This window comes from Girardinichthys multiradiatus, chromosome 14, assembly GCF_021462225.1.
Source record: "Girardinichthys multiradiatus isolate DD_20200921_A chromosome 14, DD_fGirMul_XY1, whole genome shotgun sequence".
Classification (NCBI taxonomy): Eukaryota; Metazoa; Chordata; class Actinopteri; order Cyprinodontiformes; family Goodeidae; genus Girardinichthys; species Girardinichthys multiradiatus.
This window is the reverse complement of record NC_061807.1, coordinates 44,072,023-44,088,867: the sequence shown is the minus strand read 5'-3', so window position 1 is coordinate 44,088,867 and position 16,845 is coordinate 44,072,023. Positions and strand designations below refer to the sequence as shown.

The 16,845-nt window shown below is 42.0% G+C and overlaps 1 protein-coding gene across 1 annotated transcript in view; it reads left to right on the top strand.

Moving 5' to 3' along the window:
- LOC124880537 (glycogen phosphorylase, muscle form) overlaps nucleotides 1-16,607 on the top strand; it is a 33,293-nt gene extending 16,686 nt beyond the window's left edge. The window contains exons 10-20 of the mRNA XM_047385724.1: nucleotides 1,203-1,349; nucleotides 9,888-10,051; nucleotides 11,017-11,131; nucleotides 11,668-11,769; nucleotides 11,853-12,000; nucleotides 12,089-12,147; nucleotides 13,030-13,171; nucleotides 13,331-13,538; nucleotides 14,531-14,665; nucleotides 14,851-14,917; nucleotides 15,456-16,607. Of these exons, the coding sequence (XP_047241680.1) occupies nucleotides 1,203-1,349; nucleotides 9,888-10,051; nucleotides 11,017-11,131; nucleotides 11,668-11,769; nucleotides 11,853-12,000; nucleotides 12,089-12,147; nucleotides 13,030-13,171; nucleotides 13,331-13,538; nucleotides 14,531-14,665; nucleotides 14,851-14,917; nucleotides 15,456-15,605 (1,437 nt within the window). The 3' untranslated portion in view covers nucleotides 15,606-16,607. The remainder of the gene's footprint in view (nucleotides 1-1,202; nucleotides 1,350-9,887; nucleotides 10,052-11,016; nucleotides 11,132-11,667; nucleotides 11,770-11,852; nucleotides 12,001-12,088; nucleotides 12,148-13,029; nucleotides 13,172-13,330; nucleotides 13,539-14,530; nucleotides 14,666-14,850; nucleotides 14,918-15,455) is intronic.
- Nucleotides 16,608-16,845: the final 238 nt, after the last annotated feature.

Below are 16,845 nucleotides of genomic sequence, written 5' to 3'. Positions count from 1 at the left end.
TGGGAAGGTGAAAAATGACTCCGTTTGTATTGATTTTGAGCAAAAGGAAGGAATATATAGTTTAGTTTCGATTATATACATTTTTTTATTATTTTGACAGCCCTAATCTAAGGTTTCCACTGATTTTACAAATCATGAGTTTATCACAGTTTAAAAGCTTATTGGACCTTTTATCGTTTTATCAGTCTTTCATGTGTTGTGGAGGACATTTGGCCCTTTACAACAATGCCATAGTTTATAGAGGTGTGTGTTTTCATTAAGGTCCATCAGGTTAAGGTCTGCAGTTTGACTGGGCTGTTGCAACCCTTGTTCAACCATACTGGTGGAGATTTGCTGCTAGGCTGCAGTACTGTCCTTTTGTATAATCCAGTATATACTAAGCTCAGCTGTAGGGCAGCTGACTTTACATTAACTCTAGAACCGTTTTGTATGCCGCAGAGTTTACATTTGGGGAACAGATAAAGTAACCTCATCGAATCGAACCTAATTTTACGACAGCATGGCACCCGGCAGGTAATGTGGTTGCAGAACAAACTGAAATCATCCGACCGTCAAATCTTCCAGGAATCTTGTTTTGTTTAGATGCAACTTTGAACTCTGTAGTGTTTGTTCAGCCTTTCCAAACTGTTCTGTCATATACTTTACCGTTTAAAGTGCCAACTGATGCCTGTAGAGGTGAAGCTCTTTTTTTCGTTTTGTTTGTTTCTCAGCAGTTTCTCTGAGCATTGGAGGGTTAGACCTTGGGATAAATGTATAGGGACGTCCACTCCGGGGAAGAATGACAGCCATCTGAAATGTTCTTTGTGATTAATCTTTCTCTCTGTAAAACGAAGGGCTTCTAGTAGTTTGGGAGAGATCTTATGATCCTGCCCATAAGTGTTTTTTCTGAGTTTGTGGTTGATGTCTTTCTAACACTTGCTGATAGAGATAGTCTATGCTTAAGCAGCAGCCTAGCTGGGATTTACTCCAATGAAAACAGTAATGATGAACTACCTGATTTTAAGACTATGGATGACTGGATGTATGAGATTTCCCTTAAACGAAAACAAAGAAATCACAGAGGGTGTTCTCTCATGTTCTTGTGTTTGCAGGCAATTATTCTTCTCTTACTTTTTTTCTTCAGACAGTGAATCTGACTTTATTGACCTTTTGAAAATGCCCCAAAATACCCAAACTGTATGATTTGTTCTGATGGTGTGCAGGCTTGGGACATTGTGATTCGCACTTGTGCCTACACCAACCACACCGTCCTGCCTGAAGCACTGGAGCGCTGGCCTGTCGACTTGTTCCAGAACCTTCTACCTCGACACTTGGACATTATCTACGAGATCAACAGGAGGCACCTGGAGGTACGAGGGGTGCTCTGATTTAAGAAGACTTTATGAATTAGAGTGACACCACTTTACTTGACTTTAGTGAAATCTTTGTTTTACCTTTTAAAAACTTTGAACAGGTAATCCATGCTTTTATTACCCCAGAACTGGAATATTTGAACTCTTTATGTGTTGGTGTCAGTCATGCCTGCCTCAGTAGACAGCGTTTGGTCCCAAATGCTGCGGTTTTTCTTCTGACATGAACTAAAAGAATATATTTCCCTGGTACTCGCTTCTCTTTACTAGCTCCCTGTTCATTTTAGAATTGACATTAAAGTTTTATTGCTAACTTATAAGGCACTGAACAGTCTGGCTCCTGTGTATAGATCCCTTAGATCTATTGGCCATACCAAGGTTCAGGCTGGTTTACAAAGGTCATCTAGCATTTAAGTTAGTGGCCCATGAACTGTGGAATAAACTGCCCCTACACATCAGACAGGCTCCAACTGACCCACTTAAGTTTAATTTAAAACACATCTGTACTCACTTGCTTTTAACCTTGTTCTTTCTCTGCAGATAATTAAAGATAGAAAAAGAAATAATGACGCTTGAGTTCAGACTAAAGAGTCAAAGTGCAAGCCAGACTGGGCCACCTTTAGAGCAAAAAGTAAAACGAGATAATTCACCCAGCTATTAATACAGACACAGAGGGAAGCAGAACATACACAAGAGTGTGACATGATGAAATACCCTGTATGCTCACGTGTTGACACCAGCACTCCTTACAGACTGCAGACCATAAGCAACCCACCCACAGCACCAAAATAAAATGGTAAGTGGAAACTGGGAAAACATGGATTGCTGCAAATAATCCACATTCACAGCCTTCCATTGGGTCCTAACCTATGAGAGGCTTTCTGTCTAGTGCCTATAGACCTTTAATGCCAAAAAACACACTTCTAAAACCATTCAACTCTACTCGACAGCATTAACCATTAAAAAGAAGAAAAAATGGTTATCATTACCATCTTATTATTATTATTATTATTATTGTACAAAAGTACAAATCTGAAATGTGTGGCGGAATTTGTTATGGCATTGGGGGCCTGTCTCTACAAGCCTCACACATTTAGAGACATTTTTGGGCCATTCTTTTTTTCAATGCAACTCCAGCTCAATCAGATTAAACTGAATTGAATTTAATTCAGTTTTATTTATATAGTGGCAATTCACAACACATGTCATCTCAAGGCACTCCACAAAGGGTTTGGAATGGTGCGGGGTTGTTGGGGAGGTTAGATTTAACTACTGAGTGTTAGTACCCCTACACATAGTCCATTCTAAAATGGCCAAACTCTAAGTAAAATAATAAACTGATAAAGTTTGTCCATGTAGAGCCCACTGGTGGCCATTGTTATACTAAAAACCACAAGGATTGGGGAGACCTCCCTCTGTTAGACTGATTATAACCATTGGAAAAGAGAAGGGGTCACACAGGTAGCAGAAATGGAGGGTGTGTTTGCACCTCAATCATACCTGTGTCTGTTTAGGCTAAACCTGACTCCCCCTTACTCCATCCAACAGGGAGGGAGGCAGAGGTAAAAAATAATTGGAGAGCGTTGTTTCCTGTTGCATTGTGTGAAAGGTTGGTAACATTAAAATGGGCTAAGTCAATTCTATCAAATCATATAGATTTCAAGTCAGGTTCATACATTCCAATTAATCCTAACTATCGAACAGTGCAGTCAGATTCAGTTATTTATTCAAATTGGATAAAAAGTTTTTCTATCTAAGGAAACCCAGCAGATTGCATCCAGTCAGTGACTTGTAGCATTCACTCCTCCTGAATGAGCATGTAGAGACAGTGGACAGTCACTGGCATTGACTTTGCACAAAAAGAACAAAGAAGCACTGAACCAGGACTACTTTCTATGGGAAGGAAAAGTAAATGTTAGTGGATGTAGCTCCTTTAGTGGTTTCATCTAGAAAGAAAGAACAGATAAACTCTGAGCCAGTTTTCAAGGTTAGAGTCTGAAAGAGAGCACATAGTTAGTCACAGTAGAAGCTCAGTCAGTAGCTATGTCTAGGAAAGAGAAAGGGTTAAACACTGAAAGACAGCACCATGTGGATAATCTGTAGAAGGTGAGCATCAAGTTGTTGCCAGCAGAAGCTTGGATGATGCCCCCCTCCAGAAAGGTGTCACAGGTAGATGCAGAGTCAGGCCAGGTGTAGCTTCTAGGAAGAGAAAAGAGAGAGAACATAAAGTTAAAAATGGAAATAACAGCAAATAATGACAAATTTGAGAGTAATATGAGAATGTAGCAGAGAGAGTGAAGGTGGTCATTATGTCCTCCAGCAGTCTAACCCTATAGCAGCATAACTACAGAGATAGCTCAGGATAACCTAAGCCACTCTAACTATAAGCTTTATCAAAAAGGAACGTTTTAAGCCTAGCCTTAAAAGTAGACAGGGTGTCTGCCTCACTGACTAAAACTGGGAGCTGGTTCCAGAGGAGAGGAGCCTGATAACTAAAGGATCTGCCTCCCATTCTACTTCTAGAGACTCTAGGAACCACCGGTAAACCTGCAGTCTGCGAAGTGCTCTGTTAGGAATTTATGGACCAATCAGATCTCTGATGTATGATGGAGCTAGATCATTAAGAGCTTTATATGTGAGGAGGAGAATTTTGAATTCTATTCCGGATTTAACAGGAAGCCAATGAAGGGACGCTAAAGTAGGAGAAATATGGTCTCTCTTTTTAATTTTCATCAGAACTCTTGCTGCAGCAGTTTGGATCAGCTGAAGGCTTTTAACTGCATTTTGTGGACATCCTGATAGTAAAGAATTACAATAGTCCAGCCATGAAGTAACAAATGCATGGAATAGTTTTTCAGTCTCACTCCTGGACAGGATATTTCTAATTTTGGCAATGTTCCGGAAGTGAAAGAAGGAAGTTCTAGAAACCTGTTTAATATGGGATTTAAATGATGTGTCCTGGTCAAAAATAACACCAAGGTTCAAGACATGCCTGTAGTCTATCTAACTAGTTGGGCTCATCAGGATTTATGGATAAGTAAAGCTGAGTATCATCAGGTAACAGTGAAAATGTATCCCATCCTGCCTGATAATTTTACCTATTGGAAGCATATCTATAGTAAAGAGAATTGGCCCAAGTACTAAACCCTGTGGTACTCCACTATTAACCCTGGAGTTTAAAGATGATTTATCATTTACATGAACAAACTGGAATCTGTCAGACAAATAAGATTTAAACCAGCCTAGTGCTGTTCCCCTGATCCCTACAGCATATTCCAGCCTTTCTAAGAGAATATTGTGATCGACTGTATCAAATGCAGCACTGAGATCTAACAGAACCAGTACAGACACAAGTCCATTATCTGAGGCTAGGAGAATATCATTAGTGACTTTCAGCAGAGCTGTTTCAGTGCTATGATGAGCTCGGAAGCCTGACTGAAACTCTTCAAACAGGTCATTGCTGTGGAAATGCTCACACATTTGATTAACAACTATTTTCTCAAGAATTTAGATAAAAATGGAAGATTGGATATAGGTCTGTAATTTTTCAAGTCATCTCAATCAAGCGAAGGTTTCTTAAGTAAAGGTTTAATTACAGCTAACTTAAAAGCTTGTGGTACATATCCATTTACTAAGGATAGATTAATCATATCTAAAATGGGGCTGGTAATCAGAGGGAACACTTCCTTAAATAATTTGGTTGGGATTGGGTCTAACATACAAGTTGAAGGTTTAGCTAATATTTCTGATAACTCAGGAAGCTTCACAGGATCAAAACAGTCCAAACACAAACCAGGTTCTGCAGTTATTTCCAATGTTGTCTCACTTGCTGAGGATGAAGTAATCCTCTTCGGGAGTATGTGAAAGATTTTCTTTTTAATAGAATCAATTTTATTTTGGAAGAATCCCATAAAATCATGGCTGCTGAGAGCTAAGCGAATGGATGGGTCAACAGAGCTATGGCTGTAAGTTTAGCAACTGTACTAAAGAGAAACCTAGGATTATTCTTGTTCTATTAATGATGAGAAATAAGCTGTTCTGGCTTGGCGAAGAGTCTTTTATACAACAGTAGGCTATTTTTCCAGATTAAGTAGGAATCCTCTAGGTGTGTAGAGCGCCATTTTCTCTCCAATTTTCTAACATTGTGTTTTAAAGTACGCAGCTATGAATTAAACCAGGGAGCCAGCCTCCTATGAATAATTACCTTCTTTTTCATTGTCTAATGGACCACACAATGATGAAGAAACACTATGAACAAGAGAATCAATTTGTGAAGGGGAAGAAACAAAATTATTGCCCTCCACTCTGTTTTTCTGTGATAATGAGGAAATTAAAAGTGGAACAGATTCTTTAAAGATTGTTACAGCATTGTCTGATAATGATATACTATAATGAGATTTTCTTTCAGGTGTGGAGTACTTGGTTAAATTAAACTCAAAGGTTATTAAAAAATGATCAGACAGGACAGGGTTATGAGAAAATATCGTTATGTCTTTACACTCAGTGCCATATGTCAGCACAAGGTCCAGAGAATGAAGACAAGGGTGGATAGGTTTGTTAATGTTTTGAGCAAAGCCATTTGAGTCTAAGATAGCAATAAACGCTATATTTAGGCTATCACTTTCAGCGTCAACATGAATGTTAAAATCCCCCACTATAATAACCTTATCTGTATTTAACACTAAATCAGATAAAAAGTCTGAAAATTGATTTAAAAATTGAGAGTAAGGGCCTGGTGGACGGTACAAAACAACTAACAGAAGTGGTTTTACTCATACTCGTCGTCTTCCGCTTATCCGGGACCGGGTCGCGGGGGCAGCAGACTCAACAGAGACGCCCAGACGTCCCTCTCTCCAGACACCTCCTCCAGTTCCTCCAGGGGGAGCCCAAGGCGTTCCCAGGCCAGCCGAGAGACATAGTCCCTCCAGCGTGTCCTGGGCCGTCCCCTGGGCCTCCTCCCGGTGGGACGTGCCTGGAACACCTCCCGAGGAAGGCGTCCAGGAGGCATCCGGTATAGATGCCCGAGCCACCTCAACTGGCTCCTCTCGATGTGGAGGAGCAGCGGCTCTACTCCGAGCCCCTCCCGGATGGCCGAGTTCCTCACCCTATCTCTAAGGGAGTGCCCGGCCACCCTACGGAGGAAGCTCATTTCAGCCGCTTGTATCCGGGATCTCGTTCTTTCGGTCATGACCCAAAGTTCATGGCCATAGGTGAGGGTAGGAACGTAGACCGACCAGTAAATTGAGAGCTTTGCTTTTCGGCTCAGCTCTCTCTTCACCACAATGGACCGGCACAGCGCCCCCATTACTGTGGCAGCCGCACCGATCCGTCTGTCGATCTCCCGCTCCATTCTTCCCTCACTCGTGAACAAGACCCCGAGATACTTAAACTCCTCCACTTGAGGCAGGAACTCCCCTCCAACCTGAAGAGGACAAGCCACCCTTTTCCGGTCGAGTACCATAGCCTCGGACTTGGAGGAGCTGATCCTCATCCCAGCCGCTTCACACTCTTGGCTAGAGGGGGCCAGCAGGACCACGTCATCTGCAAAAAGAAGAAACGAAATCCACTGGCCCCCAAACCCGACCCCCTCCGGCCCTTGGCTGCGTCTAGAAATCCTGTCCATAAAAGTTATGAACAGGACCGGTGACAAAGGGCAGCCCTGCCGGAGTCCAACATGCACTGGGAACAGGTCCGACTTAGTGCCGGCAATGCGGACCAAACTCCTGCTCCGCTCGTACAGGGACCGGATGGCCCCTAGTAAAGGGCCCCCGATTCCATACTCCTGGAGCACCCCCCACAGGGCATCACGAGGGACACAGTCGAATGCCTTCTCCAGGTCCACAAAACACATGTGAACCGGTTGGGCAAACTCCCATGAACCCTCGAGCACCCTGTTGAGGGTATAGAGCTGGTCCAGTGTTCCACGGCCGGGACGAAAACCACACTGTTCCTCCTGAAGCCGAGGTTCGACTATCGGTCGGACTCTCCTCTCCAATACCTTGGCGTAGGCCTTACCAGGGAGGCTGAGGAGTGTGATCCCCCTGTAGTTGGAACACACCCTTCGGTCCCCCTTCTTATAAAAGGGGACCACCACCCCAGTCTGCCAGTCCAGAGGCACTGTCCCCGACCGCCACGCAATGTTGAAGAGGCGTGTCAACCATGACAGCCCTACAACATCCAGACACTTGAGGTACTCAGGGCGGATCTCATCCACCCCCGAAGCCTTGCCACCGCGGAGCTTTTTAACCACCTCGGTGACTTCAGCCTGGGTGATGAAAGAGTCCAACCCCGAGTCCCCAGCCTCTGTTTCCACCACGGAATGCGTGATGGCAGGATTGAGGAGATCCTTGAAGTACTCCTTCCACTGCCCGATAATGTCCTCAGTCGAGGTCAGCAGTCTCCCGCCCCCACTATAAACAGTGTTGGCGAAGCACTGCTTCCTCCTCCTGAGGTGACGGACGGTTTGCCAGAATCGCTTCGAGGCCAACTGGTAGTCCTTCTCCATGGCCTCACCGAACTCCTCCCAGGCCCGAGTTTTTGCCTCTGCCACAGCCCGGGCCGCAGCACGCTTGGCCTCACGGTACCCGTCAGCCACCTCAGGAGTCCCACAAGCCAACCACAGCCGATAGGACTCCTTCTTCAGCTTAACAGCATCCCTTACTGCCGGTGTCCACCACCGGGTTCTGGGATTGCCGCCGCGACAGGCACCGCAGACCTTACGGCCACAGCTACGGGCAGCAGCATCGACAATAGATGCGGAGAACATGGTCCACTCGGACTCTATGTCTCCAACATCCCGCGGGATCTGGTCGAAGCTCTCCCGGAGGTGGGAGTTGAATACATCTCTGGCCGAGGGCTCTGCCATGCGTTCCCAGCAGACCCTCACTATGCGCGTGGGCCTGCCAAGTCTGTCCGGCTTTCTCCTCCTCCAGCGGATCCAATTCACCACCAGGTGATGATCAGTGGACAGCTCAGCCCCTCTCTTCACCCGAGTGTCCAAAACATGCGGCCGAAGGTCTGATGATACGACAACAAAGTCGATCATCGACCTCCTGCCTAGGGTGTCCTGGTGCCAAGTGCACTGATGGACACCCTTATGTTTGAACATGGTGTTCATTATGGACAATCCGTGACTAGCACAGAAGTCTAATAACAAAACACCACTCAGATTCAGATCGGGGAGGCCATTCCTCCCGATCACGCCTCTCCAGGTGTCACTGTCGTTCCCCACGTGGGCGTTGAAGTCCCCCAGCAGAATAATGGAGTCCCCGGGAGGGGCACTATCCAGCACCCCCGACAGGGACGCCAAGAAGGCCGGGTACTCTGCACTGCTACTCGGCCCGTAGGCTGAAATGATAGTCAGAGACCTCTCCCCAACCCGAAGGCGCAGGGATACGACCCTCTCATCCACTGGGGTAAACTCCAACACGAGACGGCTGAGCTGGGGGGCAACAAGCAAACCCACACCAGCCCGCCGCCTCTCCCCGTGGGCCACTCCAGAGTAGAACAGAGTCCAACCCCTCTCAAGGAGATGGGTTCCAGAGCCCACGCTGTGCGTGGAGGCGAGCCCGACTATTTCTAGTCGATATCTCTCGACCTCCCGCACAAGCTTGGGCTCCTTCCCCCCCAGCGAGGTGACATTCCACGTCCCTAGAGCCAGCCTAAGCATCCGGGGATCGGGCCGCTGAGGTCTCCACCTTCGTCCGCCACCCAATCCTCTTTGCACCGGTCCCTCACGGTTCCCCCTGCAGGTAGAAGTGGTTTTAGTGCTTTGCAATTTGGATGAAGAAAACTAAGGATTAAATATTCAAAAGAGTTGTAGCTATTGATTGGTCTGGGACTAGTCAATAAATGAAAGATGGTTGCTACTCCTCCTCCTTGGAAATTTAATTTTGGTCTCATCTGATCAGAGCAGATTCAGCCACATGTTTTGCTACATGGATTTTGAATAACTGCAAGCAAACAATCCTATGACATTCTTTCAACAATGGCTTTCTGGTTGCCACTCTTTCATAAAGGCCAGATGTGTGAACAGCACAACTTCTGCTGTTCACAGATTCTCCCACATGAGCTGAGGATCTCTGCAGCTCTTCCTGAGTTACCAGTGGGCCTCTTGGCTGCTTCTCCCACAAATGCTCTCCCTTCTCAGCCTGTCAGTTTAGGTGGATGTCCATGTCTTGGTAGATCTGCAGTCGGTCCGTCCTCCCTCTATGTTCAGATGATGGATTGAACAGAGTTCTGTGACATGTTCAAAGTTTGGATATTGTTTTAGAACCTAACCCTTATTTAAACTTCCTGACCTGTCTGCTTTGTTCCTTTTCATGATGATGTTTGTTCTCTTATTTTCTTTACCAAACCTCCGCTAAGTACTTTCTGCTAAGACTCATTATTTCCCAAAATATTTTCAAAGCAGGGATGTTCAACTGCCAACTGAGCTGACCTACTTATATTCTGTTTTGCACAAAATTAAACTGTAACAAAACGACTATCTTCCAAAAACAGTGATTCATATTACTGTTTTCTTCTTTCCCCCTGCAGCGCATCTCTAAACTCTACCCTGGAGATCATGACCGCCTGCGAAGAATGTCCTTGATCGAGGAGGGAAACGTCAAAAAAATCAACATGGCTCACCTGTGCATTGTGGGGTCTCATGCTGTCAACGGAGTGGCTCGCATCCATTCCGAAATCATCAAAAAGACTGTGTAAATAATAAAACCTCATTCCACCTTTCTCTGGCTTAAGCCTTGAAATTTTATTAACAGTCATGGCCAAGGTATTGCAGTGTAACGGTTGAATGTTTTTAGATTTTTTTTATTTGTTACATTTTTCTATAGTCTACTAAAGAACAATTTAACATAAAACACTTATATTACTTTATTTTTTATGACACTTTTATTTGCAAAGACATCAAATTAATGAAAAGAGGAGTTTTATATTCTTATTTTCTCATAACCAGTAATTCTCTTTGCTGGATATAAATCTGTGGACCAAATCCTGACTGATCCTGTCTTCTTAGTTCTTGGAGTTGATCCTAGTCTGTTGGCGGCTGTTTCTCCAACTGCTTTTTGAGAGCTGACCATGGGTTCTTAGTGAGGTTAAGATCTGATCTTTTACAGGTTGCTCCATCATGCTGGAAAAGGTCATCATTAACTTGTTCCTGGATTCCTCGTAGAAGTTGCTCTTGGAGGACATTTTGAACCCACTTCTTATTCATCATGGGCAAAATAGCGAGTCAGCCTACTCCTTTGGATAAGAAGCAACCATTAACATTGTTTTATTCTGTTGGAATGTTACAAGACTCATGAATTTTTCCTCTTTGCCAAATGACTCTCCAAATGTCTCCAACAAGAAGAAAAAAGATTCAACAGACAAAACATGACCAGTCTGGACTGAATTCAATTGTGGACTGTGAGAAAGAGCCTGAGTACCTGGAGAGATCTCACACATCCAAACTATGTAAAGTGATTATGTCTGCATGGTCTTATTTGAAGATAACGATAACTGTGATTTCAAGCACATCTGTCCCTCTGTTATAGCAACCAATCTAATTATATACAATAAGTGATATCAGCGTTACCTGGGCTGATGACTGTAATGTTTTTCTTTTCCTAATGTTTTGAACATATTCAGAAAAACATATCTGATTGTGGTTTAAAAACTCCTCCAGGTTCAAGGACTTCTACGACATGGATCCTCAGAAATTTCAGAACAAGACCAATGGGATCACACCCAGGAGATGGCTGGTCATGTGCAACCCGGGCCTGGCTGAGGTCATTGCTGAGGTGTGTGCTGGTGATCTCTCAGGGTAATGTGTAGAGTTTTGAAATACATGAACTTGAAGCGTTTTTGATACCATAAAAAACCATAGCTATAAACATAATTTACTTGGTTTTGAGTAATTTATCCAAAAAAAAAAGCTTTTGAAAATAAAAATCATAGTCTTTAGTTCATTCTTTTTGTTAACAATTATCTATACCTGCAATCATGTTTCCACATAAACTGTGGTGACATATAACAAATAATGAGTGGACCTTTCTAAAGGATGAACTCATTACCCTAGCTATTGCTTTGTCATCTTGGAAGGATATGAGTGACTACTTTGTAGACCAGTCCCATGATCACATTATTGATTTTGTTTTTTTTTAGGACATTAAAATTAGATCAATTTGTCTTGCAGTCCAGTCCTAAAGCTTTTTACATCCATCCTACATCCATAGGTTCCAGTGTGATACTTTTTCAATTCTAAATTCAGAAAACCCATCTTTGTACCAGTTGTATATGGATATTTAACTCTATATTTGACCTTTTTTACTTGCAGAGGATTGGAGAGGATTACATCCATGACCTGGACCAGCTAAGGAAGCTTTTGGACTTTGTAGACGATGATGCCTTCATTAGAGATGTTGCAAAAATCAAACAGGTAGTTGAAAAATTCTAAATCAGGGTTTGTTTTAAATTTGTCCTTTTTGGTTTTAAATTGTATCTGTCTGCTTGAACTTTAAGGAGAACAAGCTGAAGTTTTCTGCCCAGCTGGAGGAACACTACAAGGTGAAGATCAATCCCAGCTCCATGTTTGATGTGCACGTGAAGAGGATCCACGAATACAAAAGGCAGTTGCTCAACTGCCTGCACATAATCACACTTTACAACCGTGAGCGCTGCAGAAATAAATCTGGATTAAAAAATAAATATAGATTAAGATTTGAGCAAAAAAAGTCCTTAATTATTTTTTTTATTAGGTATCAAAACTGAGCCCAACAAATCATGGACTCCCAGGACTATCATGATTGGAGGAAAGGTGAGCAGCTTTTAAAATATAACTTAATGCTGTCCTGTTAAGAGTTACATTAGAAATTGTATTATATTTAATTTGTGTGTATCCAAACAGATGTCATAGTGTTAAATATGGTCAGAATTTTTGCTTTTGATTTTAATTCTGTAGTAACAAATATTATATTAGAGTATACAGAGTGTGCCATTCCTCTATGCATTGTATGTACCCATTAAACCCAGGACAGGCCTCTTGTCTATAACCAGCCATCCCCTCAGAAACCTGTAACTTCTTTAACTCCATATATTAAGTTTTAACATCTTCAATTACAGTCAGCAGTGTAAGGTATTGGTACAGTATGGTTCAGGTATTGTATCACTATATACAGTAAAAAAAAGTTTCTTGGAACTAAAAATGCAGCGGATTTTCTTGTACTCTGTCAAATCGCATTGGATAGACTTCGACTAGTTTGCATCGCTTCACCGTTCTGAGCAAGCAAAAATAATATGTGGGTTTCCTCATGGTTCCTTTCACGCTCCATGTAGATCTGTTTAATCACTGCTCCAAGAACCAGCAGTGAACAGCATTTAGTTTTTAAGCTCCTTGGCTCTAGAACCAGCTCTCTGTATTTTAATTATATTTTGTATTGAACTGTTTCTGCATTTAAAAAGGGTGTTTTACTCTTCTTCATTTTTAAATAATAATAAATATTAGTGCATTTCTTCTCATTTATTTTTCATGTATTTCTTTCCCTAAAACAGTTTAGTCACAAAATAAACTCAAATTCTAATTTGAGAACGTTTCACCAACATATTACTGCAAAGTTGTACCCAGAACCGCTAACGTGTTTTGTTTGACTGACCTGCTGTGATGCCTTGTTTTTATTGTTTCCCATCATATTGGTTTCAGGCAGCTCCAGGTTACCACACTGCAAAAATGATCATAAAGCTGATTACATCCATTGGAGATATTGTCAATAATGATCCTGTAGTGGGAGACCGACTTAAGGTCATCTTCCTGGAGAACTACAAAGTCACTCTGGCTGAGAAGGGTAATAAACAGTGCTTTTTAAAACAAATAAATGAATGTATTAGTTATTTAGTTCACAACCACTGTACATTGACTAATGTGGTTCATTTTACTGTCCTGTTTGTGTTGTCAGGCTCATGTGGAAGCCATAGTAAAACACAGTCTGTTTTATATATTGCAGTCATCCCTGCCGCGGACCTATCGGAGCAGATCTCCACAGCAGGCACAGAGGCTTCTGGCACCGGGAATATGAAGTTCATGCTGAATGGCGCCCTCACCATTGGCACCATGGACGGAGCCAATGTGGAGATGGCAGAGGAGGCTGGAGAGGAAAATCTCTTCATCTTTGGCATGAGGGTGGAAGATGTGGAGGCACTGGACAAGAAGGGGTGAGTTTCAGTGGGGTCCGAATTCATTAATATCCATTACACTGATCTAATTATAAACACAGAGATAACATAACATCTGATCATAAAAAACCCTCAAGTACCAGGATCCAAAATGTAATTTTCTTTAGTTGATCCCTGAAGTTTAATTTTCATGTCCTAGGCAATGAAAAAAGCTTGCAAATAATTAAGGAACAAATGCAGTACACGAATAATCTTGCAAAAATAACTTTTTATGATGGATTTAGCAGAGCTCTATTGAATCCATATCTGATCAGAGAGAGGATGGCAGGCAGATTTTAAATTAGTAAAAACTGTAAAAATTTATCATATTTTGTCCACCTTATAAGTAGACACTACTTTGTCCGTCACCCTAATAAATGTGAGATTGGGGTGTATAAAACGGGGTGTGAATACTTTTCCAGAAAAAAACTTGAATTACTTAGGTTGACTGTTTTGAAGAAGGCTTGTAAGTCTAATTTCCTTTAAACCTTTAAATCTTAAAAAAATATGTACATCAGGTCAAATATGCTATTTAAACAACTTTGAACGACTTAAAAAAAAAGACGTTTTTTATGCAAAGTGCTGCAAAGTCAACGGCAGTGACTGTCCACTGTCTCTACATGCTCATCCGGGAGGAGTGAATGCTGCAAGTCACTGACTGGATGCAATCTGCTGGGTTCCCTTAGAGAGAAAAACTTTTTATCCAATTTGAATAAAAAGCTAACTCCAACTGCACTGTTCAATGGTTAGGATTAATTGGAATGTATGAACCTGACTGTTGTGAAGTACCTTGAGACGACATGTGTTGTGAATTGGCGCTATATAAATAAACTGAATTTAATTGAATTATTATTTGATCTGGGAATGATTTCCCTTCCAATCTATACTCATCGGCACAAAACCATTTTTTTTTTCAGCAATTCAGTATCCTTTGGATGCTTAATGCTTGATATGTTTTATCCACCTGATGAACCTCTGTGTGTTGTCCTCAGCTATGATGCCCTCTCTTACTACAACCGCATCCCTGAGCTGAAGCAGGCAATGGATCAAATATCAGCAGGCTTCTTCAGCCCCAGTCAGCCTGATCTTTTTAAAGACCTGGTCAACATGCTGATGCACCATGACAGGCAAGACATCACTCATGCTAATGTGCAATATCTGTGATGGGTATTAGTCACATAATCCGACCTACAAATGTTGAATGTTATCAGCAACATGTGAAATTATATAAAATGATTGTTAATTCTTTAAAATGATGATACACATTTGGATCATTTTTTGTCCACTTCATAACTGTACTTCTGTGCTCCAGGTTCAAAGTGTTTGCAGACTATGAAGACTACATCAAGTGTCAGGAGAAGGTCAGCGCTCTCTACAAGGTTAGTGGGTCAACACTCATAAACAGTGCTGCCATGCTTGCCTTCCAATATGCATGTTCATGAGTTTGAAGAATATATATTGACCCTTGAGGGTTGGGATGTGTCTGTTGTTTGGACACCACACTGTCAGTATAAATCCAGCTGTTCTGTTAAGGCCTGTGTGTGTATTTTTTTGGAACTTTGGAGATCAGAGCGTGTTTTAGAATGACCCAGTCAAAGTCCAGACAGATTAGACTCCATCTAATCTGACTGATCTTGAGATGTCTTGCAAAGAAATTCAGGGCAAGAATTTCAGTCTCCAGATGTGCAAGGCTGGTAGAGACACTCACTAAGAGACTTGCTGCTTTAGTGAAATGTGCTTCTACAAGGTATTGGCTCTGGGGTAGAATAGAAATTTGGGTTTTCTCCTGTACTGACACATTTTTATAAATTCTCATATTTTGTAGGAAAACACTCATTTCTCGAGATTTGCTTCAACAAATAATTGATTTTGCTTTCATTGTGCCCCTCCCTTTTGCCCATTCCCTCTTTATACCAGAACCCCAAGGAGTGGACCAAGAAGGTGATCTATAACATTGCCGGGTGTGGGAAATTCTCCAGTGACCGCACCATCTCCCAGTATGCAACGGAGATCTGGGGAATGGAGCCCAGTTTGGAAAAGATTGCTGCCCCAGATGATCCTCGCTAGAGTACCACAGCTGCTTCCTTTCCTCCACTGTAGGTCACCATGTGCTCAGACCTGCCCCGTAGCCTCTTCACTTTGCACTGTGGCATTACTTCCTAACCGGATCAGTCTCTCTCCAGCCTGTATGGTTCCTACTCTACGTTGCACTTACCTGTAACAAGCTTATGTAGAATCCCATTTTTTGTCTTCACTTGAAAAACATCTTCTTGCTGAGGAGTTAGACTCTTGGTTTTTAGCTTTGAAATGATTACATTTTTCAGTTTTATTTTACTAAGATGATAGAAAGCTTTGCTAACTTTGGTTGTTTTAAAATATTCTAGATCCATAGGTACATCATTACCCTGGGAACAGTAAAGAGTTTCATCCCATATTAGTGTTTTTGGGACATTTTAACCTGGATTTCCACATTCCTCCACAAAAAGCCAGCAGAATAACCTCAGCACTGTTCTTCCAAACCTGTCATGCCCTGTTATAGACAGAGGAAGGGAGTGAAGGGTCCGACGGCACCCCAACCGTCTGACATTACAGTGACTGGATGGTTTTAAAGGAAGCCATTTTTCCTTATTTGCAGCTCGACCATATTTACATTAGACTTCATATTAAAGAGATATTGACTATTATATGTTTTATGGTGTAGCTGAATGTTACCATTTCTCTGTAATGATATTAATATAGAGCTATAGAGGAGAGCTTTAATGCAGATATATATTTAGTTGTGATCTCGCCAGCATGTTTGTGTGTCTCATTCATGTTGTCTTCTAAAAGAATCTGTTAAAAAAAATAAAACTGCCTTCTGTAACGGAAGTTTTTCTTTGGAATACGTGTGTATTATCTGCTGTTTGTGTGTGTGTGTGGAACAGCTGAGTCCACCACACTGTACTGTAACTGCATTGATGTACTACAACTTCATTCTGTTGTACTTCTGCAACTTGCTTGTCTGCTGAAAAACAGTTAAACCCAACCACAAACCTGCTTAAATTAGTTTAATAAATGATGGAAACTACAGTCAACCTTACTGTTACAACTCTGTATTGATAAGGACAAATGGTTTGTCTCACTTCATCGTTCAGGATCGTTCTACAGATTTGTGTAAAACTCATGAAATCTAACGTCATGCTATAGAATGTGAAATTTTTTTTATGCCCATGGAAACTAAAATAGCATACATCTTATCTATGATTTTTATGAAAGTGTAATAAAACGACTGATCAGCAAGACAAATCAAGGAACCAAAAACAAGATT